The sequence below is a fragment of the Saimiri boliviensis genome, chromosome 8 (genome assembly GCF_048565385.1).
Source record: "Saimiri boliviensis isolate mSaiBol1 chromosome 8, mSaiBol1.pri, whole genome shotgun sequence".
Classification (NCBI taxonomy): domain Eukaryota; kingdom Metazoa; phylum Chordata; class Mammalia; order Primates; family Cebidae; genus Saimiri; species Saimiri boliviensis.
This window is the reverse complement of record NC_133456.1, coordinates 78,926,838-78,952,282: the sequence shown is the minus strand read 5'-3', so window position 1 is coordinate 78,952,282 and position 25,445 is coordinate 78,926,838. Positions and strand designations below refer to the sequence as shown.

General features: G+C 34.9%; 2 protein-coding genes across 3 annotated transcripts in view; one reads left to right on the top strand and one right to left on the bottom strand.

Annotated features, from left to right (window-relative positions):
- Positions 1-23,480, top strand: part of TMEM207 (transmembrane protein 207) — a 27,381-nt gene extending 3,901 nt beyond the window's left edge. Inside the window, exons 3-6 of one of the 2 annotated variants that reach the window (XM_010337723.3) lie at positions 5,066-5,110; positions 5,944-6,086; positions 13,862-13,998; positions 20,631-23,480. In XM_010337723.3, coding sequence (XP_010336025.1) covers positions 5,066-5,110; positions 5,944-6,086; positions 13,862-13,992 — 319 coding nt within the window. In that variant the 3' untranslated portion in view covers positions 13,993-13,998; positions 20,631-23,480. Of the gene's footprint in view, positions 1-5,065; positions 5,111-5,943; positions 6,087-13,861; positions 17,323-20,630 lie in introns of those variants that run through there. The other variant, XM_003927015.3, reaches the window with a different exon arrangement.
- Positions 17,328-25,445, bottom strand: part of CLDN16 (claudin 16) — a 30,508-nt gene continuing 22,390 nt past the window's right edge. Inside the window, exon 5 of the mRNA XM_003927014.4 lies at positions 17,328-25,445. Coding sequence (XP_003927063.1) covers positions 25,312-25,445 — 134 coding nt within the window. The 3' untranslated portion in view covers positions 17,328-25,311.

Genomic DNA, 25,445 nt, shown 5'->3' with positions numbered 1-25,445 from the left:
GACATTCTTTGGCTACATCATTTTGCATCTAAGTGTCTGTAATGTTTCTCATTATTTAATACAACTGCTTTTGGGTAAAAACAAAACAAAAAACCCTCAAATGAAATGCAGACTGGCAGAAAAGGAAAAAGAGAGTGGCTGGGAATGTAGGGTGGTCGTATAAGGTAAGTAAATGTATTGAAGACGGGAGCAATATATCAAATCTTTTGTTATCACAAGACAGTGTCAGAGGGATGAATCTGTAAGGAAAGTCATGCTGTTTTCTGAGAAAGTAAAAAGCCCCCTCTAGCAAAATGCTTTCTCTAACTATATCTATACAAGGTATTTCAGTTTAGAATCACTTCTCTGATCTGAGATATTATCTCCTGTTAAAATACACTACCCAGCCAAGAGATGATATTCATTAATTTACCAGCACTGCTATAAGAGAGTAACACACAACGTATAGAGTCCAGTAAAAAGGATGATAAGGATGTTCTACTTCCAATAGCCTTTAGACATGAGAAACCCAAAAGGATGGTAACTTCTCCAAACTTCACATGCAAAATGGACACAGAAAAGGGAGGCTTGGATTAGAATGCAAGGGAGTATAAAGGCAAAACCATGAAACATGGTTTGCCTAGGTAGACGCCATGTGGAGGAAGCACTGATTAGCTAGAAATAAAAACATTTTTGTTAATAAACTTCTATGTTCCAAAAATTGTGCAAAACCATCTTCATATATTTTCCATTTAAAAAAAGGGTCACTTGGGTAAGGTGGCTCATGCCTGTAATTTCAGCACTTTCAGAAGTCAAGGTGGGTGGATCACTAGGTCAGGAGTTTGAGATCAGCAGAGCCAACTTGGTGATACCCCATCTCTGCTGAAAATACTAAAATTAGCTAGATGCATCTGTAATCCCAGCTACTTAGGAGGCTGAGGCAGGAGAATCATTTGAACCCAAGAGGTGGAGGTTGCAGTAAGCTGAGATCATGTCACTGTACTCCAGCCTGGGCAACAGGGCAAAACTCCATCTCAAAAATAAGTAAATAAAATAAATAAATAAATAAATAAATAAATAAATAAATAAACAAACAAACAAACTGGTCTATTTTTTATTCTCTATTTAAATTTGTTTTCAAAACCAGGGCATGTTTTTCTGATCCAACCCAATTATTTTTCTTTTATAACTGTATTTTTAATATGAACAAAGCATTGCTGTGCTTTGTGTAAAATTTAAATACTATAAGTAATGCATTTTATAAAGTAAAACATGACAGAGCCCCTCTCATCACACCTCTGACTTACTCCGCTTCTGACAAATAGCCAAGGATACTGATGTGCATCAATGAACAGATTAATTTATGAAACATAAATGTGACTATACATATAAAAGATTCTGTAAATTAACTGCATTGATAAATTTTCTAATGATATACCTCATCTTACGTGGCTCGATAAAGTGAAATAGTTTACTCAAGAGTAGGAAAGTAATTTAAAAGGCAGAGTTTGGATTTGGATCTGGGACTGACTCCTGAGTCCTGAATTTCAACCACAAAGCTATATCATATGTCTAACATTTAATCAATTATACATCTGGTAAAATACCTCAGGGATACTTAGTGCATTCATTCTTCGAGATACTAAACAATTTACTATCAGTTTCTGGGTGATATGATTTGAGACTCATCCCTCCCTCAAATTACTATAGCTGAATTACACTTTGGCCTATGTTGAGGCATTATTAAAAAGAAAAAGCATTCATGAAATTTGTTATTGAATTTATTCTGAGAGTACTATGGAAAACATTGTTCTTGATGGTTGACAGTGTTCTCTTTATGAGGCCTTATAGCTTGAATTTTTCTCTGGTTTCTATGCCAGGAATAGTAGTGCATCTGGTGAGTAATGCTGTTCATTTTGTTAATTTTAGAGGATACTGTATAACCAATATTCTCTCTCATTATGTTAGCTACTAGAAAGCTTAAGATCTGCAGTTCAATTTAGATTTTATATATGGTATTTACTATATTCAGTTTACAAACTGATCTCACTATTGGCCTATTCTGTTTGTCTGATACTCATCAGGCTCTCATTTCTATTTTTTTTTTCAATATTTCCTTAAAGCATTTGGAATGGAGGATGTTGGATGCGCTCAGGCAATACTACACATAGTAACATGAGGTTAGAGCTGGCTGTTACTGTTCCCAGTTGCACCATTACATGGTGGTAAGAGACATGGACTCTGCAGCCAGATCATTTCAGTTTAAAACCTACTTCTACCACTTCCAGCTATGTTACCTTGGGCAATTTACTTAATGTCTCTGTGACAGTTTTCTCAGTTGCAAAAGGAGAATTATAATAGTATGACCCTACCATACAGTGGTATAAGTTTGAGAGTCCGTTATTTCACATGAAGTCATGCAACAAGTTTTAGAAGAGTGCCTGGCCTAGATAATGCTAAGTGATGTAACAGAGAAACCAGTGGAGCAACTCTGAGTATTTCTTCCTGAATTTATTAAATTCATAAATGTATAGTTGATATAAGGTCCACAGATTCTCAGCACCTAGAAGAAGAATAAAAATCTACTCATCTAACCATTCGTATAGTACAGAAATCATCTCCATGACATCAAAGTAACAAAAGGAAGCTGTTGTTCTGATAAGAACAGAAATTATCTCCTTCAACAACCAATTCTAGATCATTCTTATTCCAAATGTCTTTCTCACATGTTATAGTCAGCTTTCATTTCTTCCTGATGATTATATATATATTTTCAGCATAATCATTCTAATTTGACCAATCCCTGAGGAATAACTTCATTTTCAAAAATATAACTTTCCTATACTGAATATCTTGGAAGTGATATTTGAGTAATTAGAATACTCTTACTTTATTAAGAACTCAAAAAGTTTCTGCTTAAAAGTTGAATTTCAGTAAGAAATAGAGATAATAATTAGGGGAGGGGAGCATATGGATCCAGAAGACACATGCTTCAGTGGAGTTCCCTAACTAGCCAATGACCTCCCTCTTCCTTTCTCCACCTCAAGTCTCAGTGGTACACTATATAAAATCTTAAGGGTGAAATAAACGATCTCAAAGGTGCCTGCAATTTGGAAATTACATGATTACTGCATTTCTCCAGCTGTTTCCTAGCCATTTTATTGCTTATCAGAAGCTCCACCAGAGGGTGCAGCAGCTCAGAAAGAAAAAGTTAAATAAGTCGGTTCGGAACATTGTTAGCCCAGGAAGAAAAAAATAGAATGCCTTAAAGATTAGATTTAAAAAACAAAACGAGGTGGTTAATATTTAGAATTGACTTCAACTATACGTATATGGGCTATTTTAAAACGGAAAAAAAAAGGGAGAAGCAGGAGTGAGATGAAATAATCCAAACTCTTGATCATCAGCTCAAATGTCACAATTGAAGAAAAAAAAACCTTGTGCTTTTTTAATTGGGCCAGGACACCGAGAGAATTTCACCACATCCGCCTCTTAGAAAACCTGTATTTTTAAGGTTTTGATATTTTTAATATAATATTTTAAAGATTTTTTAACTACAAAGTGATTCATATACACTAAGTCAAACAATATAAAAATATTAAAAGTACAGAGTTCTTCATAATGCCATCTTCAAAGAAGTGAGAACTTTACTAGTCTGGTATATATTTATGTCTAGTAGTAATTTTGGTGAAATCATTGTACTCGTGGAAAATAGTATATGCAAAGTAGGATCTATACTATTTTACTTAACAAGACTTATTTATAAACATGTTTACATTATTTTCGATGGTTGAACAATATTACCTTGCAAGTATGTTACATTAATTATTTTTCACATCTTTTATTGATGGTCATTTGTCTTAGGAGGCTTTTTAAAGTCACACTTCAGTTGCCTTTTTTCTCCCCCAGCCATTTGTACCTGTGAATTTTGCTAAACACTCTGGGTGCTCAAAAGAACAAAGAGAAAACAAACAAAAAAAACAGACAGAAAAAAAGGGAAGGAGGAGATATTTATATGTGGAGGGGGAGGAAATCATCTGTAGGCTGGGTAACTGGTTTTTGTCTTAAATGTTCGTGAAAAAATGTTTAAATTGACACTTCACATATGTTAAAAGTCATTTCTGACTGGTATGATGATGGGCATGACACACTGCTTCCTCATGGAAGCTAGAAGCAATAAATGAATTGACATTTATGAATGTCTTCAAACTGAAATGAACTGAAATATTTTAACAATGGCCGAAGAAGATATGATTAAGTATCCTGTCTTCTCAGAAGCGTATCTGACTGCGAATAACAGATTTCTACTGTTCAAGCTCAGAATACCTTAAAAGTCTATTGAGGTATGAAGAAAGTCCATCAGCAAACTTACATTTAGCGTGCCATGTTAGACATAGTGAGGGACTCTGTACACCTGCGGAGTTATACACCCCCCAAATCCACTTGTGAACTGTGTTTGTCTGTGATCTTTTAAAACTTGTCTCAGGAATGATTGAGTTGTGGCTAGACACACAAAGGACCATTCTGACTGAAGGAATCAACTTCAAACTCCTTGGTAAATGGTTGGTATGGCCACATTCATTCATTTTCCTCCTAGTCTAATTTCTTCCCTCACCAATTGTATAACAAGAGTGCAACAAGTTGTCCAATGCCTGCTATTCTCTACCAAGGTATTCTTCCCTGGAAAATCTGAGTTTCAAGTGACTATAGGTCTCTAGATGAACAGTATAATGGTTACCTGCCTAACATCTAACACCTGTGATTTGTTGTCCCTGAAGAGTTAGTCACTGCCTTTTCAATGCATACAGTATTTGTAACTCTAGAATCAAACCCATTATAGTGTAATTATCTGTTTGTGTATCAGTCGGATAGTTTCACATTTACTTGTATTCCCAGTGCCTTGAATTGAGTGGGCATAAACATTTGCATAATTGTGTTGGGTGTGGGGAGGCATGAGCTGATATGGGAATATGTAGGTGATTTTTTTTTGGAGAAACAAGTGTGATCAATACTAATTTTATTGGGTGAAAGAAATAGGCTTTGGCTATCCAGAGTTCCAGGACTAATGATCTTCCTTTATCACCAGGTGTGTAAATTATAATGATCGACACCCTAATGGCTGGTATATCTGGTAAGAATGTCCTCCGTTTGTTTTATACGACAGTTGGTGGCATATACAAACCCTTTGTTCTAAATAATATGAGATGGTACATGAAATCATACAGCCTAAGGGGTCATGCAAATCAATATAGAAATATCCCTTTCAGATTGTTGGCTAGTGTTTACTTAAACACTTCTTGTGACAAAGGGACTCACTATTTTTAAGAATAAGAGTTTATTCTAGAGTTGAAAATCTTTAACAGCAAAATAATTGTTCTTTGTCTTGAAATCTCCCTAAATGACTCTCCACTGATGTTAGTTCTGGCCTTAAAAGCCATTCCAAATAACCACTATCTCTTCTATGAGATAATCCTTCAGAAATTTTAACCTCTTACATCTTGACATTTGCATATTCTCAACTTAACATTGTCAGTTCTATCATTTAGCTGGCTAGCTCCTCAAAGGCAGAGACCCAGTGTACTTTTGAATTCTTAACCCCAATATCTAAAGTGTGTGCAGTTACTTAAATACTAACTGAATGGATGGATGGATGGATAGATGGATGGATGGAAAAAGGAAGAATGGATGAATAAATTAAGACACTATGTTTTAGAATAACCCTCCAATTCCCAAGGAGAAAATGACTACTACCACCCAGAAAGATCAACCCTCTCTGAGGCCAAAGACTAATTCTGGTTCAGTGAAAATGTATAGGTGGTGGTATGAAATTGCTTAAGGAATCCAGTGTCCCAGATTGCTTGTGGCCAGTATAGCTGAGTCCTCATCCACTTCCGGGTAGTAATGGAAGCTCTTAACTTCCCCACATGCTCTACCTCGTTCTTCCCTGGTAACTTCTGGAGTCAGGATCCTGCTGCTGGTTTTCATGGCAACTCTTCTCTGTGGAGCAGTGGTCCTCTGCCTCCAGTGCTGGCTGAGGAGACCCCGAATTGATTCTCACAGGCGCACCATGGCCGTTTTTGCTGTTGGAGACTTGGACTCCATTTATGGTGAGTTGTCTACACTTTGGACTCCTTTTAGAAACTTAGTGGTTTTGTAATGAATTTAGAAACTATTCTCCCAAAAGCAGATTTGTGAACTTGGAAAAGAATATGGCTTATTGGAGACAGAAAGCCCTGCATTGAGGAGAGTTTAAGGGAGAAAATTTCAAAAGAAAGGCACTCCCAAAAGAAAGAAAACGTGTCTGGGGAACCGACCCACGGTTGAGTATAGGGACAGCAACTAAATATCTTGTGTTCAACAAGTAGAAGAGAAGAGAAGGGCTGGACAGTCCAGGTGAATGGTAGGGTTTACGGTACCAAAAATCATCTCCGAGCTTTTATTATCAACCTATCTTAACTTGTATTTGTAATTTCATTTATTGAGCTTCCTATACTTTACTGAACTCATGTGAAGTAACACTGAACAAAACTTTCCAGATTGTCTACGGTCAATGCAGAATCTGAAATTCTATAGAATGGTCAGGAGAATGTCAATTTTCATGCCCTTTCATCTGAGCATCCTGATCCTATCAGCGCCCAACCCCTCTCCCAAAACCATGCCCTTTCCTTCATTTTCCAGTTTGCATAAGGAAATAAAAAATGGAGAAAATTAAGGGCTTAGAGTTATTTGTAGCTGCCAGCCTCAGCTGTGAGTAGAAGAAAAAAAAAAGAAAGAAAGAAACAGCAACTTACTGATTTCTAGGAGGTCATAATTGATCGGAGTTTCTTCATCTTAACTGTTGTCCCAATCAGGGATTGTTGGGAAACTTTATTCTAAGGGACTGCATTCCACACTATGGTTACTTCAAGAGTACTTAACAGAGATAATAACTAAAGCCATCTTTCAGAAACTTGAGCCACCATGACATTTTCAATAGATGGAGCAAGGTGTGCCTTGAGAAAAACTAACAGCTAGATGAAAAGTGGGGTAAAAATAAATAAAAATGTGTTAACATCAAACTCAGTTTTCTAACATAATGATTATATTCACTTTCACCTTTTTCTCTCCTTTAGAAGTTATTAGTTAAAAGAGGCAACATATTACCAGTTTGGGAAATGGCTATTTTAGAAAGGATAATTAAAGTCTCCAATAACAATAAGTTCTTTCTCCTAAAATCAAAAGCCCTTTCCACGGGGCATAGAGGGAAATAGGGTTATTGATCTTTTAACAAAATACATTAGTCAAAGGAGTCAACATGGTAACATTGGACTATTTTTCTTTATTTACCTAGAGGTATTTAATAAGTAAATGCAATTATGCTTTTTAATCTGAACTTACGTTTCTAAAAAGAAAAATGCAGCCTGGTATTTTCAGCTCTTCTCTTACTTTGAGAAAGACCTTTTATCTTGAATCTTAAAAGAATTTACTTTTAAATTTTAAGTATATTATTAAGCTAGTCAGTTTTCCTGTTATAATTTTTAAAGCAGTTTATGTGCCATGGTTATATACTTCTTTGTCTAATGTTTTTATATTTCTTGCATTGTAGTTTCCATATGAGCTCTTGAACTTGCCTGAACAGTAATGAGTATGAGAGAAGGTGTCACGGCTGATGTACTTACTGCTTTAGCAATCTGCATGTGATAGCACTGAATGATGGACAATAGACTCACATTCTCTATATTACTCTGAAATCATTCAGAACAGGCAAAAAAAAAAATCCTTGGGTATAAATAGCATTTAAAAAAATACGGTCACAATTTGTTTTACATTTGTCAAAAGCTAAGCAGTAATTTGAAAATTTTCAGATATTATCTCTAATTCCTAAATATCAACTTGGAAAGTGGCTATTTATCTTAGAGGGTGTTATTTACTTCCGTCACTCTCGACGATAAACATACATGCGTAGATGTTTACTATAAGTCAACAAATCGAGTTTAATGTCCAGAATTGGTGATAGGGAACCAGTGAAAATGTGGGCTGGTCATTCACAGCACAGCCCATCCCTAGAGGGTAAGAGGTGCTCACTATTTGAACACCTAGACGTTTCTTTAGAGCAGCTCTTCAGTGGTAGGGCTTGTGCTCCAGGATCTTCATGCTGATCCTCACTCTATCCTTTGCTCTCAATTCCGCTGATTTAACTTCCGGATCTAATTTTGCTCAAGAAACATTTAAACACTTCCATCCTTGGTTGTGTTGCAAATCTCTCCACTACTGATTCCATTAGTTGCTCCATCCTATTCATCTTTTCTTGTGCCTACACTGAATTGAGCATTCGGTTGTTCCACCTATTGCTCATCTCCCATCATGTCTTGGGGATGCTTAGGATGGCAGGACAAGCAGGGAACAGCTCTTCAGACAGTCTTTGATGGGATGCGGTGTCCAGAGCTATGCTTTTTGGCAATCCCATTTCCCCTCTCCAAAACAAAACACAAAAGAATAATTTAGGAAGAGGTGATCTTCCATCTCTAGAGACTTCTTATCTAGTAATTTCTGGAAGTAAATTTTAGACAGTCTTTTCTTTTTTTGTGAGGGGGAAGAAGTAATGGTTAACATATTTTATTGCATTTTAGGTTTTGGGGTACATGTGAAGAACATGCAAGATTGTTGCACAGGTACAGACAGTCAATATTTCAAGACAGTCTGAAGCCTGGACCCATACTAAACTTACATTCCCCAGTAGGTCCTCATTATACTTTCACTTCTCCATAGAAATGATTCTTCCTACCTAATATTTCTATAAAAAGAAGCTGCTCTCCTAAAGAAATTAGAAAACTGCTTACTTTTATGGCTACAGAAGGAGGTGAAGGTCAAAAACACAGCATCTACTTCCACAGCTCCCACAGAGTATGTGCTCACAGCTAAGGATTGAGTCCAGCTGTCCCAGGATTCATATGCCCACATCAAGGTTACCGGACTGTGCTTCTGAATTTCTCTCACAGTCCCTGTTCAGAAGAGAAAGAGAAAAATGAGAAACCTCTGGAATGACACTGGCGACATGTTAGAATATAAAATAGTTTCTGGACTCCCTGCCATTTCTTGAGCACAAAGGAGAAGGTAGGATACTCCCCGCTGAATACAGAATGTCGGAAATGGGTCATTTGAAACATTTTAATGGAGAGACTAGGTTTGAGATATTAAACTTGGGTTCCTCCCAGACTTAATTAAAAAATTTTTTTTCCAAAACTTACTTTACTTAATTATCACCATTTATTGAATATATTAATTGAAATAGGTCTGCTCTTCTGACCTGTGGGGCAGAGGTTTGACTCTCAGGATATTCTGGAAGCAGCCCTCAACTGAGAGGAACTAAGAGAAAACTTCTGACTGAAAGCTGAGGTGGACAAATTATACTATTGTTAAAATATATAAAATAGAAAATTTCTTTCAATCAAAACTGCTGACACTATTACATGGTGCAGGTTGCCAGTTATTCTGATTAGAAATACTAAACAGAGGCCAGGCACGGTGGTTTACGCCTGTAATCCCAGCACTTTGGGAGGCCAAGGTAGGTGGATCACGAGGTCAAGAGATCGAAACCGTCCTGGCCAGCATGGTGAAACCCTGTCTCTACTAAAAATACAAAAAAATTAGATGGGCGCAGTGGCACGTGCCTGTAGTCCCAGCTACTCAGGAGGCTGAGGTGGAAGAATCACTTGAACCCAGGAGGCAGAGGTTGCAGTGAGCCGAGATTGCACCACTGCAATCCACAATCCAGCCTGGCGACAGAGCAAGACTCTGTCTCGAAAACCCCCCCAAAAATAAATAAATAAATAAATAAAATAAAAAATAAAACAGAGAGAGAGAAGAAATACTAAACAGAAAATAAAACCAAACACTTGGCTTGGATCCTTATAAAAGGTTTAAGGAAGCTGTTCCCAACACCTTCCCAATGTCTGATGAGATTTCCTATCTGGGAGAGGTCCTTGGGAGCTCAGCCAAATACCACAGACCCCATTAGCATTTCCTGGGCCAATGTTCCTGTCTTTTCACAGTACTCTGCTGATTCAGTCTTCAGATAACTGGTCTTCCTTCCACTTCATAGGATCTGTGCCCCTGAATTGTGGATCCTAGACTCAGGGGCTTCTCAGAAGTTGTTGGATTTAGTAGAAGAGACCCTGGCACTTATGTGCTCAGTGATCACTCTCTATGTGCATATGTTAGGAAGCTCTTTACCCTTCCAAAAGGGAAAAACATTCCCTCTGATGCCGCCTATCGTGGTCTGAGTTGTGTCCCACCCAATTTCATATGTTTGAATTCTACCCCCGGTATCTCAGATTATGACTATATTTGAAGATAGGGTCTACAAAAAGACAGACAATGAAATTAAAATGAAGTAATTGAGATGAACCTTAATTCAATATGATTATCATTCTTATCAGAAGATATTAGCACACAGACAAGCACAAAGTAAAGACCATGTCAAAGCACAAGGAGAAGGTGACCATCTGCAGTCCAAGGAAAGAAGCCTCAGAAGAAACCTACCCTGCTGACACCCTGATCATAGATGTCTAGTCTCCAAAATTTTGAGAAAATATATTTCTGTTATTTAAGTGATCCAGTCTGTGGTACTTTGTTATGACAACTCTGGTAAACTAATACAACTCTCTCGGGATGTGAGGAGGAAGAAGAGGTATTGCCAGAGAGGGATGAAGAGAAGAAGATCAGAAGTCAAAAAGGCAGAAAAGGAGAAGATGTGGAGCAAGAGAAAGAGGAAGAAGAGAAGAAAGAGTTTAAAATCAGAGATATTTTAAGGACTACAATTTAACCTACTTACCTTAATCAAATTCTAAATTATTTTTTTTTTATCTTCAGGCCCACTTCCTCTTCCTGGTGTCAGCTCCAGAATCTCCTCATCTCCCTTATTCCCTTATTATGCTGCCCTGAACTTCACTCATTTCTGGATCCAGTTCTCCTTCACCAGCACTGCTACAACCCAGAAAGTGTCCACTCAATGCCCTTACGTCTTTTGAAATGGCATCATTCATGCTATAGTTTCTGAGACCTTCTTACTTCCTTCCCTGAACCATGAATGATAAATAATTCTAGTATTATGTGGGTGCGTTTTGTTCAGCACCTGTGTTGGGGTAATTTTTTTTTTATTTGTTTCAATGTTTTCTTATCTCGGTGTATTCGTCTATTTTTATACTGCTGATAAAGACATGCCCGAGACTGGGCAATTGACAAAAGAAAGAGTTTTAATGGACTTACAGTTCCACATGGCTGGGAAAGCCTCACAGTCATGGTGGAAGGCAAGGAGGAGCAAGTCACATCTTGGATGGCAGCAGGCAAAGAGAGAGTAAGGAAGACACAAAAGCAGAACCCCCTGATAAAACCATCAGATCTCATGAGACTTATTCACTACCACAAGAACAGTGTTGGGGGAAACCACCCTGTGATTCAATTATCTCCAACCAGGTCCATCCCACAACACGTAGGAATTGTGTGAGTACAATTCAAGGTGCGATTTGGGTGGGGACACAGCCAAACCATATCCCTCAGTATCTTACCTAATTTAATAATGCCTTCAGAATATCTCCTAAGTAATAAGGCAACTGAAAATACAGAATATTTCCTGTATTAATCCATTTTTACATTACTATAAAGAAATACCTGAGACTGGGTAATTTATATTTTTAAAAGAGGCTTAAATTGGCTTGTGGTTCTGCAGGCTGTATGGGAAACACAGTGCTGTCATCTGCTTGGCTTCTGGGGAAGCCTCAAGAAACTTACAATCATGAACGTCTTCTAAGAAAGCAACTTTGAAGATTCTATCACTAGGAACACAATATTGACAGTGGCAAAAGTAGAAATAAATTGGAGCTAGTACAAATAATAGTTGTGTCAAGTTAGTTTGGTTGAACATGTCTAAGCAGAAAGATAGTTAAGTTACTTTGTCTTTGTACTAAATATACTAGAAGCAGTTCACCAAGAAAATAGCCATCATTCAGTACAAGTATTCACAATGGAGGAAATTACTGGGTCAAGTATAGTTTACCTGTGTTGACTCTGATTGATCAAGTCCCACAGACTTATCTGACATCAATCCAAACTTACAAACTGCAAAGGGCTCTGACTCCATGATACTTTTCACTTAATAACTCTTATATTATAATTAATAATGATCATGTTTAAATCATTATTTAACCTTGAAAAGAGGATGAATTGAAAAATAATATTGTAAATGAAAGAAGATGCATGTATGTTCCTAGGATTAGTACAGTCTTGACATATTGTCATAATAATAGGAAACCCTGATGCATGACTACTGTGTGCCAGGTCTTGTTTTAAGTACATTATGCTCATTAGGCCTTGCTTTTATAGAGGTAGATACTAGTATTATATCTTAATTGCCTAAGAGAAATTTGAGGTAAAGAAGTATTATGTAATAGCCCCAAAATAGACTAATTAAATAAATAATGCTAAGAAAAGTGCTAAACCATAGGTGAGACATATATTCTAAATATCACCTCGCCCTTTACATATTTGAATTATTAGTCTTTGCTCTGTACCAATGAAACAAGAAATAAGACAAACACAAATGTATGAAAATCCATTATTGTAAATTAACTTTATTCACTTCAAAGCAATCATTCTGAGTCACCTCCATATGGATCCTAAGGAAGCAATTAATGTCTAATATGCAACTAATCTTTGAATTCTTTTGATCATTGTGGCATGTTCTTTGTAATATTTCTAATGGTATCTAGTCTTACTCCTTTAAGAAAGGTCAGCAAACTTTTTCAATGAACAGCCGGATAGAAAATATTTGGCTTTGCAAAACATAGGGTCTATGTGAGGACTATTCACCTCTGCCATGGTAGTGCACAGCAGCCATAGACAACATGTAAATGTATCGATATGATTGTGTTTCATAAATTCAGCATGTAAAATCATCCAGAGGTCAGATTTAGTTCAAGGGACTTGTTTCTTTTTAAAGACGAATTTTTGTTGGCTGCTATGGTTTTGGCAAAAAACAGTCAATATCATTTAAAGGTAGGTAAAGATCCAGGTGAATATATGTATTCTTTACATATAAGCATATGTGTGTGTGTGTGTGTGGCCATCTTTCTATATATAGCCATATATTAATATAAAGATGGTTATAAAATACCACTATTTGGGGGTCGTGTCCCAAACACAGTCTTTCAAGGAAATGCTAACAGTCAATTTCCAAAAGAGCCATTAAAATAAGTGCATAGTCTTTCAAGGTTACCAGTTAGTGGAAGAAAAGGCCAATTTCTAATATTTAATGGTCTGTATGATGCATAATCTAGAAGTCAAGAATTTTGATTTCAAAGTATTTTTTAAAAATATTTTAAAATGTATTCTCTTTATTGTGTGTGTATACTTTAAATGCACACTTTTTATCACTGAACTTAAAATTTTTACTATTTACTAGAGATAATTATTAATTTGTATTGAAATTTGTAAGCATAAATGTAAAATAATAAAATTTCAAAAGTGATATTTTAATGTTTATAATGCAATTTATATCTCCCATGATGGGAGCATTAGCTGAAATGCCATTAGAGTTTAGAGGACGCCTGTCTTGTGATCTACAAAAGGGGATATTCCTTCTAGTTTCAGCTGCTACATTGTAAATACTGCTTGATGGGTTAGATAATGATGATATCATCAGTTCATGCAACCAATTCTTTTTGTTTGTTATGTGACTAAACTTTTGCTGCAAAGAGCAAGGCGGTTGTAAATTTTTTCTTACGGATACAAATAATTTTCTGTTGCTTCAGTGATCCAAGAAATGACAGATTTTTTTCGGGCAGTTCATGTACTTATGTTTTATGCTCAATAGAAAGATTACAAATCTTCATCTTTCTCTTTCCAGGGACAGAAGCAGCTGTGAGTCCAACTGTTGGAATTCACCTTCAGACTCAAACCCCTGACCTGTATCCTGTTCCATATGAAGAAATTTTAGGCTCCCCACCTCCATATGAAGATATTATAAAAACAAGCTGATCTGAGGTCTGGATTATCAATTTAAAGTATTAACGACATCTGTAATTCCAAAACAACCAATTTAGGAATAGTTATTTCAGTTAGTGGAAATGTCCAGAAATCTATTCATATAGTCTGAGGAAGGACAAATAGACAAAAGTAAAAAAATGGGTGTCTGGAAACATTTTGATCATGGAGATGTCTAAATGGTAAATTAGTCGACTCTTGATATGTCACTGCTGTGTCATACTTTTATGCTACACCACTGAATTAATGCTTTCCACTAGAACCTAAATAAACAATAATTAGGTGCTAGAATTTGTCTCTATTACATTTAGGACTCCACCGCAGTATACATCACACCATTTTCTGCTTTAAACTCCTTCCTAGTGTGGAGTCCGTAAAATGATTGTAATTTAACAATAGCCCAAGCAGAGAACCCAACATGTCCGGAACCAGAACCAGAAAGGTAATATTTGAATTATGGTGAGTGAGGGAAGAGGGTAGGTAAAAGAAAAGTTTGGAGTTGAAGGGTATAGGATAAATGAAGAGGAAAAGAAAAGATTACAAGTCTCAGTCCAAGAAACTTTATGCCTCAACCTTAGGAGGAAGAAATTGTAGATAGAAGATGAAGGAGATTGCTGAAGACATAGAGCATGTGTAATGCTAATGGGGTGAGGATGGGGAAGAAAGTTCCCATTTTACAGGAATTAACATGGACTCCATAGCCACAGTCTTTCTCTGGAACTTCAAGGCTTGGCATTTACTGGAGCACTATGCTAAGAACCTTTGGCATAGATATCAGTATACTCATGAGGACTGCAGACATCTTCAAGTGGCATTTTGGCAGTGGCCATCAGTGGAGGAACAGAAAAAAAAAAAACATCTATTGTAGATGCTATATGAACTTCAGCTGACAAACCTGTTGAAAAAAAAACAATAAACATCAATAGATATCTAAAATTTAGCTTCACCAAACTTATTTCCTAATGTTCTTTTTCCAAATCTGTTTATCCAAACCTTCCTCATCTCAGTAAACTGCAACTGTTGCTCAGGCAAAAAAATACTTGGAGCCATAGAAGCTAAAGTAATCCTTTTAAATAAACTATTTTTAGACCAGCTTTAGGTCCACAGGAATCCTGAGCAGAAGGTACAGAAATTTCTCATATACACTCTGCTTTGACACTTACATAACCTCCCTGCTTACCAACATTCCTCACCAGAGTGGTACACTTCTTACAAGAGGTGTTGATGGGCGTATACTGACATAATTATCATCCAAGGTCCATAGTTTATATTGTGATTTACTCTTGGTGTTGTACATTCTGTAGGTATGACAAATTTAGAATGACATGTACCTACCATGATAGCGTCACACAGAGTATTCCACTGCCCCTGAAAGTCCTCTTTTCATGGCTTGATAGCTCATTTCTTTTCAGGGCTAAATAAAATCCATTGTCTGGTATACTAAAGTTTATTTATGCCTTCAACCTGCTGAAGGACGTCTTGGTGGCTTCCAAGTTTTGGCAATTCTGCATAAAGCTACGGTTAATATGCATATGCAAGGTTTTGTGGAGACATAAGTTTTTAACTCCTTTGGGTAAATTCCAAGAGCATGTTTGTTGGATTGCATGTTTAGTTTTGTAGCAAAACTACTGACCTACCTTCCAAAGTGTCTGTACCATTTTGGAGTTCTAGCAGCAGTGAATGAAGAGTTCCTGTTGCTCCACATCCTCACCAGCATTCCGTCAGTCTTCTGAATTTTGGCCATACTAATAGGTGTGCAGTTGTTTTAATTTGCAATTCCCTAATGATGTATGATGTAAAGCACCTTTTGATACGTGGAGTAATCTTTTTACAACATAAGGAGCATCAAGTACCTTAACTAAACTCTAACTGAGGGACTCCACCTCAGTAAAAAAACATATGTCAAGTTCCTTGACAATAGCTCTGTAGGATCTGTACTCCTTCACCATCTCCATTCTTGTGTTTCCCTTTTACTCATTTGCTGCAAAAACACTGTCCTCAAACCTATCAGGTACTAGCCTACCCCGACCTTGCAGTTCTTTTTGTCTGCAACATTCTTCCCCCAGATATCAACATTGCTTCATCAACTCACCTGCTTTAATTTTTCTTCAAAAGTCACCTTCCCAATGAGGCCCACACTGACTATTCCCCTTTAAATTGCAGCCTCTTCCAACTCTGACACTCCCAAACTCCTTATACTAGAAACACTTTTTATTTTTCCATGGCATTTACCATCTTCTACTATGCCAGAAAGCTGAATTGTATTGGTAGTCTGCTACGTTTCTTCCAGGGCTAGAATATAAATCCACGAGTGAAGAAAATCATTTCCTTGTATACTGATTTATACCCAAGTGACTAAAAACACCTTGCCTTGTACTAAAACTAAGTTTTGAAGTAACGTTTCCTAGTTCTGGAAACTCCCAAAAATCTGGATGAGGATTTAATGGGGGTAAGGCCTTATGAAAGTGAGGGTGAGTAGAAGCCAGAGACAGCTGAGTTACTGCTATTAACTTGTTTCCACTGATGAAAAATATCTGAAGAAGCTTTTGTTTGTGTACTGCAATAATCCCTGGTGTGTATAGAGCTTTATAGTGAATAAACTGCTTTCATATATGCTGTCAGATTTTATCCTAATAACAATTTTGTCACCTGGCTACTCCTAACTTCAAGTTAAACATGGTAGAATGAAGACATCTACTTTCTTCAGAAACCTACTAAGATTATAGTAAAGGAATTAAAATGTTTTTAATTCACAAGGACAGAGGGAAGAAGATGACGGTAAGAAGTTAATCATAAGATTTTAGTACTTGGAAAGGTGAATGAGATGAACACAGATGGTTGTCATGATTGACTGAGGTTTTAAGTTTCTCTACTTTGCTAAGTGTCAGGGAAGAAATAGAATGGTTAAGCTAATATTTGCTATGGCAATCAAGAAATGTCCAAGAATTAGAGGCAAAAGACGTGAAGAGAATTCTGAAAATGATAATGAAGTTAATCTATAAAAAGATAGTATTGTAGCACCCAAAAAGAGCCAGTTTCAATCAGAACATGATAGCAATGAGCTACAGGAAATAAGAAGAATGATTAAAGAAAAATATATAATGTAATTATAATGATAAATTAGTAGTAAGTAGAAAACAGAGGAAGTGGAAAAAACAAAACATTTATTAAATCCATGAACAACAAAAGTTGGATTAACTATAAAATGGCTAAGCTATGAAAATTTCAAATAATTAGTACTGTCAAAAATGGTTAAGCTATGAATTATGCAAATAATTAATATTATTTAAATTAATTAAAAATTTTAAATTAATAATCTTAAATGTATATTATTTATATTAACAAGACAGGCAGAGGGAAAAGGTTTGTGAAGGAAGGTGGCAGGATATGGTAAGAAACCTAAATGCTAATCTCAGATTGTGGAAATTTAATTAAAGGAAAAAACAACTGTTGCTAAAATGCATCATTTCAGAATTAGATCATAAATATTTGTTACAAAATACTGAATGAGTTGAAAATTGTTGTTTCAAGAGATTGCACATGGAGGTAATGTGTGGGCTAAGATATGGCAGAACGTACTGATTTCTATTATGATTCTATAGCACTGCTTGACTTTCAAAATTACCTTCATTTATTACTTTAGTATAAAGAAATATAAAATCAAACAGGTACATGACTTGGCAGAGGTGTAGCTTGTAATTGCAAGCCAACAAAGGAAGTCATAGTATAAAGAAGTAAAAAACGTTAAACATATTATCTTCACGGTAATGGGGCTACAGGTGATTTTATTTTTTGTATGTTTCTCGATTTTCTAATTGTTTAATGATGTGCATATATACTTTCGTAGTTGAAAAGCTCACAACCCTCTGTTTTAAGAAAAATAGACACACATGCATATATATAATTTTCTTTTTTGAGATGGAGTTTTATTTGTATATATATGTATGTATATATGTATGTATATATATGTATGTGTGTACATATATGTATGTATATATATGCATATATAATACACACATAAAACTCCATCTCAAAAAAGAAAAAAGAAAGCAGACATACATATGTGTGTATATACATATGTATATACCTACATATATATGTGTATATATATATATATATATATATATGCTCTTGTTGCCCAGGCTAGAGTGCAATGGTGCCATCTCAGCTCAACACAACCTCTGCCTCCCAAGTTAAAGCTATTCTTCTGCCTCAGCTTCCCAAGTAGGTGGGATTACAGGGATGCACCACCACATCCAACTAATTTTTGTATTTTTAGTAGAGATGGTCTTTCACCATGTTGGCCGGGCTTGTCTCGAACTCCTGACTTCAGGTGATCCATCCATCTCGGTCTCCCTGGAATTGTAGGTGGCAGCCACAGCACCCAACCAAAAATATTTATTTTTTAAATGAAGGTTGTTTTTTTCTTTTTTACTAATGAGTGTAGCAATTTCTTTGGGCATCCACCAGAGGGCATGAAAGCCAATCTATGATTCCAGCCCATTAGCTGGATTTGTTTTAATAGCTAGGTGAAACTATGAAGCTGAGTTGCTACTAATATCAAATTTTTGACAGACCCTAACAGAATGAAATAATATTGAAGTTCACATTTGCAAAAAGTTAGTTGGTTTCTTTCACAAGAAAGTTGAGCATTAGGTGAGATGCCTGGCATCAGAATGTAGAAAATTTGAAATAGATACCATCTTTCTGAGGATTAAACCTATGAGTTTGAGGTGTCTACAAAGGTAGGCTACTTTGTGCATATAATGCCCACGTGGTGTGTAATATCTACAATACTGGCCTTATAGGTCTAGCCTATATCATTTTTACCTGATAGCAAGTTCCTTTTTAATTTTCAGTTTTTTAGTTACAAATTTGTTTCATTTACATTAGGACCACAACTTTATAAGGGACAATTTTAAAATTCAATATCTTTCACAAAAATGAAATAGAGTTGGGATAGAGTTAAAATAGCATTCATGTGGACCATAAAATGAAACTCACCCAGAATATTATATTTAAGGCAAAATGTGAAATTCTTCAGAATTGTGTAAGAGAAAATGAAATAATGAAAATGTGTTGCCTATAAAACCACTCTGTTGAGAGTGATTTTAAAAAAAAGAACAAAGAAAAGGAATAGACTATACATACCAAGTGACTCTTTTACTTTCAAATTCATTTTGCTTTGTGATTTTGTACAAAATAATCCTATACAGGCATTTTTGAATGTGTAATATTGGATGCTGATAAAAAGTACCATTTTTGTTATTTTATAATTTTCTTAATTTTTGGCTGTGGATAAAGCCTATACACTAAATGTAAACACATTTCAATTTATACTTCCTAACTCTGATACTATTATGGTTATGCTTTGCATAAGCAGTGAAACTTAATAAACTATCTTTCCTTTTGCTTAGAGTATATTTAATGATGAGAATAATACATGGATTAACCCAGTATGTACCAAAATTCAATTCCTCACATACAGACTGAAAAGCTTTTCTGTTTATTTTATTTAATGTATTTTAAAGTGAAATCAGTTTTAAACTGAAATATATTTTAAGTTGAATCTTTAAATTATATTACAAATAGAAAAGTGACCTTTTTCAAGCCCATATAAAAATAAATAATGGCTATAAAATAAAAATGTCCTATGTACCACCTAAATATGTTTCAAATGCCATTGGTAGTAAGTATCTATGTCACCCTTTTAGAAGTTCATTAATATATGCTTACAAATTGGAGACACAACATAGGATGAACTAGAAACAAGAAAAATATCTTTGTAATTCCCATTTTCAGGAATACATGTCCAAACAATTAGTGAAAACAGAAAAAGTTGCTCAATTGGGTCAACTGTGCTCAATTTAATTAAATGCATATCAAAACAGCAGTATAATAGCACTGTTTATCCATAAGATTGGCAATATTAAAGATCGTTAATATCTTGTTTTGGCAAGAGCATGGGGAAACGAGCGCTTTCATACAATGTTAGTGGACGTATAACATAGTGCAGCCTTTTTACGAAGGCCAATTTGGCTATGTTACCTAAAATTTTGGTGGATACTTCCATGCTGTCAACATTTATACTTTTGGACCCAGATATTAATTCTACAGCTATAATGCTACAGAAAGGCAAAGATTTTTCTCAGTGTTACTCATTGCAACATTGTTTATAGTAGCAAAACATATAAACAGTGATGATGCTTAAAGGGACATTTTAGACAAATAATTGTACATTCATACAATGAACTATGTAGCTATTAAAAAGAGAGGTCATATGGGGAAAAAAATCAATGAATGATTATAAATTTTATTTTTGGTTTAAGGGAAGATATAGAAAATAGCATGGCATACACATTTTCAAAGAATCTAGACATACCATAGTTCATAATTTTTTTCTTTGAAAGATATAAAATATTGGCGATAGGTACACCTCTTGTGTGAGGACAAATAGGGGAACACCATAGGAGTAAATAAGATACATTGTTAAATATTTACATTTCTGTACTGTTGATTGTTTGGAAATCTTATATATGTATACTTTTTAAAGTATGCTAACAGAGACTCTCTAGATGCTGGGATAATTGATATGATTTGTTTGTTTAATTCTTTATTCTTTTCCATTTTAGACAAATACATATTATTTCAGAAAATTCTCAGAATGACTAAATCACCAATTTTCGTAATGGAAACATAGGAGAACCAATACTGGATTGTGTATAATATTATTTTCCAATTACTGCATATCAGAAGCCACCGTGATCCACTTAAGAACAAAAGCTGTGCAATCTGCTTCAGGAATGATTTTTCTACTAATTTCTAGTGTATCCACTGACTATAAGGCTGAAACTATTCTCAAGCTTGAGAATCTAGAGACAAAAAAAGAAAACGAACAAGTTTAAGTGTGAAGAACAGAGTCTGGTAAAGAGACTAAACAGAGAATCAGCCTTCTCTCTGTGATGGTGATCTCTGGTTTAATAAGACTGCTCCATCAATGATGCAGCAAATATATGGGTTGTATTTCCAGTTGCGGCATTAGGGACTTTTTAGTCCTCACCTCAATTTTGCTACCTTGGAAAGAGAGGAAAATGCTGTATTTAGGAAAGATGTCCCTTAAGAAATGATCTGTTATTGGAGATAGGAAGGATGTTCAGAGGTAAAAATCAGGAAAAGGATCAGGTGTTTAGGGATAGAGGCAAGAAAAGTATAGGGCCATCTGAAGCAAAGAAAGAAATGCAGTCTGATTGGAAGGTGATAAGTAGACAGGAGAGTGGTAAACCGAGAGGCAGTAGCAGTTTCCAGAGCTGAATTCATGGAGAGCCTGAAAATTAGTTTACAACTTTTGTTGCTTTATCCTAAAAAAAATAGGAAGACAATCTGGCTGCAGTATGAAGCATGGATTGGGGGAAGGAATATAAGAGACTGTTGCAATCATCTCAGGGAGAAGATAAAAATTTGGACTAGGATTAAGATAATAACTTGGACTAAGGGAATGACTTAGAGGGCTTTAAATTAGTTAGAATCTATAGTGTTTAGTCTTTAGCTGATCATCAAAATGTAAGTAGTGAGAGAGTTCGAAACAAATTCTAGGGTTTTCTATAAAGCCTAAGATACCTAATATCTAGCACACAGGATTACATAAATGTTTTAGAATAAAATAACAACAGATACTTTTTAAAAATTCAAATTAATAAATAAGGTGTTTATCATGCACATGATGTGTTATAGTATATGTGCATTGTGGAAAGCTTAAATATAGTTGATTATCAAATTCATTCCCTGACATATCTATCATTTTTGTGACAAGAGCACTTAACATCACTCTCTGCATGTTTCTAAGAATGCAATATATATTTCATCTTAGTTCATTTTCTGTTGCTATACCAGAATACCAAAGACTGGGTAGTTTATAAAGAAAATAAGTTTTCTTTGAGATATACAACTTTTAAGTTCAGGGATACATGTGTAGGATGTGCAGGTTTGTTACATAGATAAATGTGTGCCACGGTGATTTGCTGCACAGATTATCCTATCACACAGGTATTAAGCCCAGTGTCCATTAGCTATTTTTCGTGATTCTCTCTCTCCTCTCACCCACTGCCTTCTGACAGGCCCCAGTGTGTGTTGTTCCTCCCATGTGTCCATGTGTTTTGAATATTTAGTTTTCACTTGTAAGTGAGAACATGTGGTATTTGGTTTTCTGTTCCTGCATTACTTGGCTAAGGAAATTGGCCTCCAGCTCCAGCCATGTCACTGCAAAGAACGTGATCTCATTATTTTTTGTGGCTGCATAGTATTCCACGGTGTATATGTCCTACATTTACTTTATCCAGTCTATCGTTGATGGGTATTTAGGTTGATTCCATGTCTTTGCTATTGTGAGTAGTGCTGCAATGAACATACTTAGGCATGTGTCTTTATAAGAGATTGATTTGAATTCCTTGGTGTATAAGAGCTTCTTCACAGCAAAAGAAACTATTGACAGAGTAAACAGACAATCTACAAAATGGGAGAAAACTGTTGCAATCTATCCTTCTGACACAGGTCTAATATCCAGCATCTATAAAGAACTTAAACAAGAAAAAACAAGCAACACCGTTTAAAAATGGGCAAAGGACATGAATAGACATGTCTCAAAAGAAGGCACACATATAACCAACAAACATATGAAGAAAAGCTCAACATCACTGATTATTAGAGAAATCAGTGGGAAAAAATGTAGTTTGATTAAGAGAGACTTAAGGACTTAAAATGAAATGCAGTTCCTTTTTGGACAAAGTAGCTGAGTAATATGTTTTTAAATGTTTGAGGAAATTTAAACATAGACTAGGTATTACATATGAAAATGTATTGCTACTGTAAATCAGAGGTTAAATTTAAAAAGTAGATATGCAGCAAAATATAAAATGATCTCTTTAAAAGGAGATACATATTTATATGAATGTCTTTAAGTGTATGTGCATAAATGGAGAATATCTGAGAGTCTGTGTAGATATTCAATAAAATTTTAGGAGTAGTGATGTCCTAGGTAGAGAGAATATAGTGAGAATGGTGTGTTAGTATTTAAATAAGATATATTTTTGAATCTTTCTGATATTTATGCAAAGATTTTACAATGAACATATACAAATTTTATAATGATGAAAGCTAATTTTAATTTAAAAATTTGATTTTAGAAAATAGTTAATAAAGGGGTAAATAGCATTGTCCCATTTTTAAATTTTTCTTTCCTTACATTGCAATTAATAGGCATGCCTAAATTTTAGTACTCAGTATTTAGTGAGCTATTTTAATGTGTCAATCTAATAATCTTACTTGTATATACTTTTGGATAAATAAATAAACTATTGCTTTTTTTTCTTATGTCATGTTGCACCACAAACTGTCAATTATTACAGCTTCATCATTTAGCATTTATTTTGTTGTTCACTAGTTGCCATACAAAGCATAGTCTTCTTTATGCTCTATTTTGGGATGCTTCATTAAATTACAATGAACTAGAAATGAATATTTCAAATAAATGTTTAAAAACAAATATTGACATTCTTCCCATTATATAAAAAATGTTTTAATTGAGACAAAACTCAAAATAGTCACAAACATCAATTATCATCATGGTTCTCTGAAATATTTTCTTATACAAATAAAAAAAATTACATTTTTAAAATCTAATGAACTGTTTAATTATTTTTGTCCTGCCTTTCCCCATAAAGATTTCAAGAGACTTATTGGAATAGATAAAGCATGACAGATAATAAATTATCAAATAAAAATGAGCATAAAAGTTAAAAACCAAGATTGAGGGGGAAAAACACAAAATAATTTTTTAAATGCATAGAATAATAATCAAATAACTAGTGCATATGATTTACAAAATTTTTAATGTCAATTACACAGTTAATAGTAAAAATGAGATCAAGTTAAATCTATTGCTGTTAATTCTCCAACTGGATTGGAATTGCTTCAGAGAATACTGTTGAAGATACTGTGGGAAGTAATAAACAACATTCTCGAAATATTAATCCATGTGCTAGGAATCATAAGCTAATTTTCACATTATTCTTTGCTCTTTAAATTGGAAACATTTATTTCCACATTTTTAGAAATTCACAACTTAATTTCTATTTTTTCAAAGAACTAACTTGTAGTTCAGCAGATTGCCTTTTAAGGTAATGCGGGGGTACCTTAAAGGTATTAGTGTCATTAATGTTAATGACAAATAATTAGAAAACTGGAGATTAAATTTTATAACCTTAAAAAAAACTCTACAATTAAAAAAGTTCAAGATGAGTACATTATGAATATGAATTAAATTCCATTAGCCAGTTCTTTATATATATAACTCTGTATTCCCACATTTTATGAGGAACATTGATTTTTCAGTGGAGTTGTGAACCTTTATTTATTTAAATCAACATATATTTGTTAAATTTTGCTATATGTCTAATATATTGCTTGGTGCTGATGATTCAGTGGCGCGTAGGCACTTGAATTGGTGAATTCTAACATACTACATTACAATAGTGCTTGGATGTTTAATCAATAAATGAGTAAATTCTCTGGTTGAACTATTACTTCTGTAGTCTAATAATTTGACAATATATAGGTAATGCTAGAATAGTGATGAAATAATACACAGATCCCTTAGGTTGTTAATGAGGTAGAAATTCATCAGGAGCTCCAGTATTAATTTAGCATTTGCCTTTGGCATTTAGAGTGAGTGGGAGGAGGGATCTTGTCCTTAACTCTCACCAGTGGCTGGTATACAAAGTTATTTTCTTTTTCTGTTTAATACAGTAAGAGTAATGGTAGGCATTGATATACCAGTTTGAATTTAAAAGAACAATCTGCCTCAAATGTATCAAATAATTCACCACTTGTTAAAAATACAAAAGGTGAACCAAAAGCCAGGGAGAAAGGTAAGTTTGTACATCTTTTCAAAGATGAGGGTTCCTGGCCTCTTTTGAGATTTGCTTTCTATTTAAGTATCATTTCATTTTAATATTACCATGTCATAACCTGTAATAGCTATGTAGAAATCACAAACAAACATTTCTACATCCTAGCAGACTAACCTTAAAATATAGGGAAAGTGTGTGCATAAGGAGAAAGGTTAGCAGAGAGAATGAGGGGAAAATATGAGAGTAATAGAAAGGAAAAGTAGAGGAGATTCAAACATTTTGATTAACCAACAACTAATTTAGTTGAATATGAATTCTAAATAACTGTTCCTAGGTTGACTTTCTATTTTATCAATGTAACCATATTGATTGATCAGATCATATATAAGCACAGCGTGAGACGTACATTTTACACCCTTGTGTCTACAGCATACATTTTGGCTGTCTCTGTTCGAGGGGCTGCATATGACTTGGCCAGAGAAATACCCGTGGCTGAATAGGCTTCCCTCAAGGAATAAGGATAGTTTCTTTCAGGTCCGACAT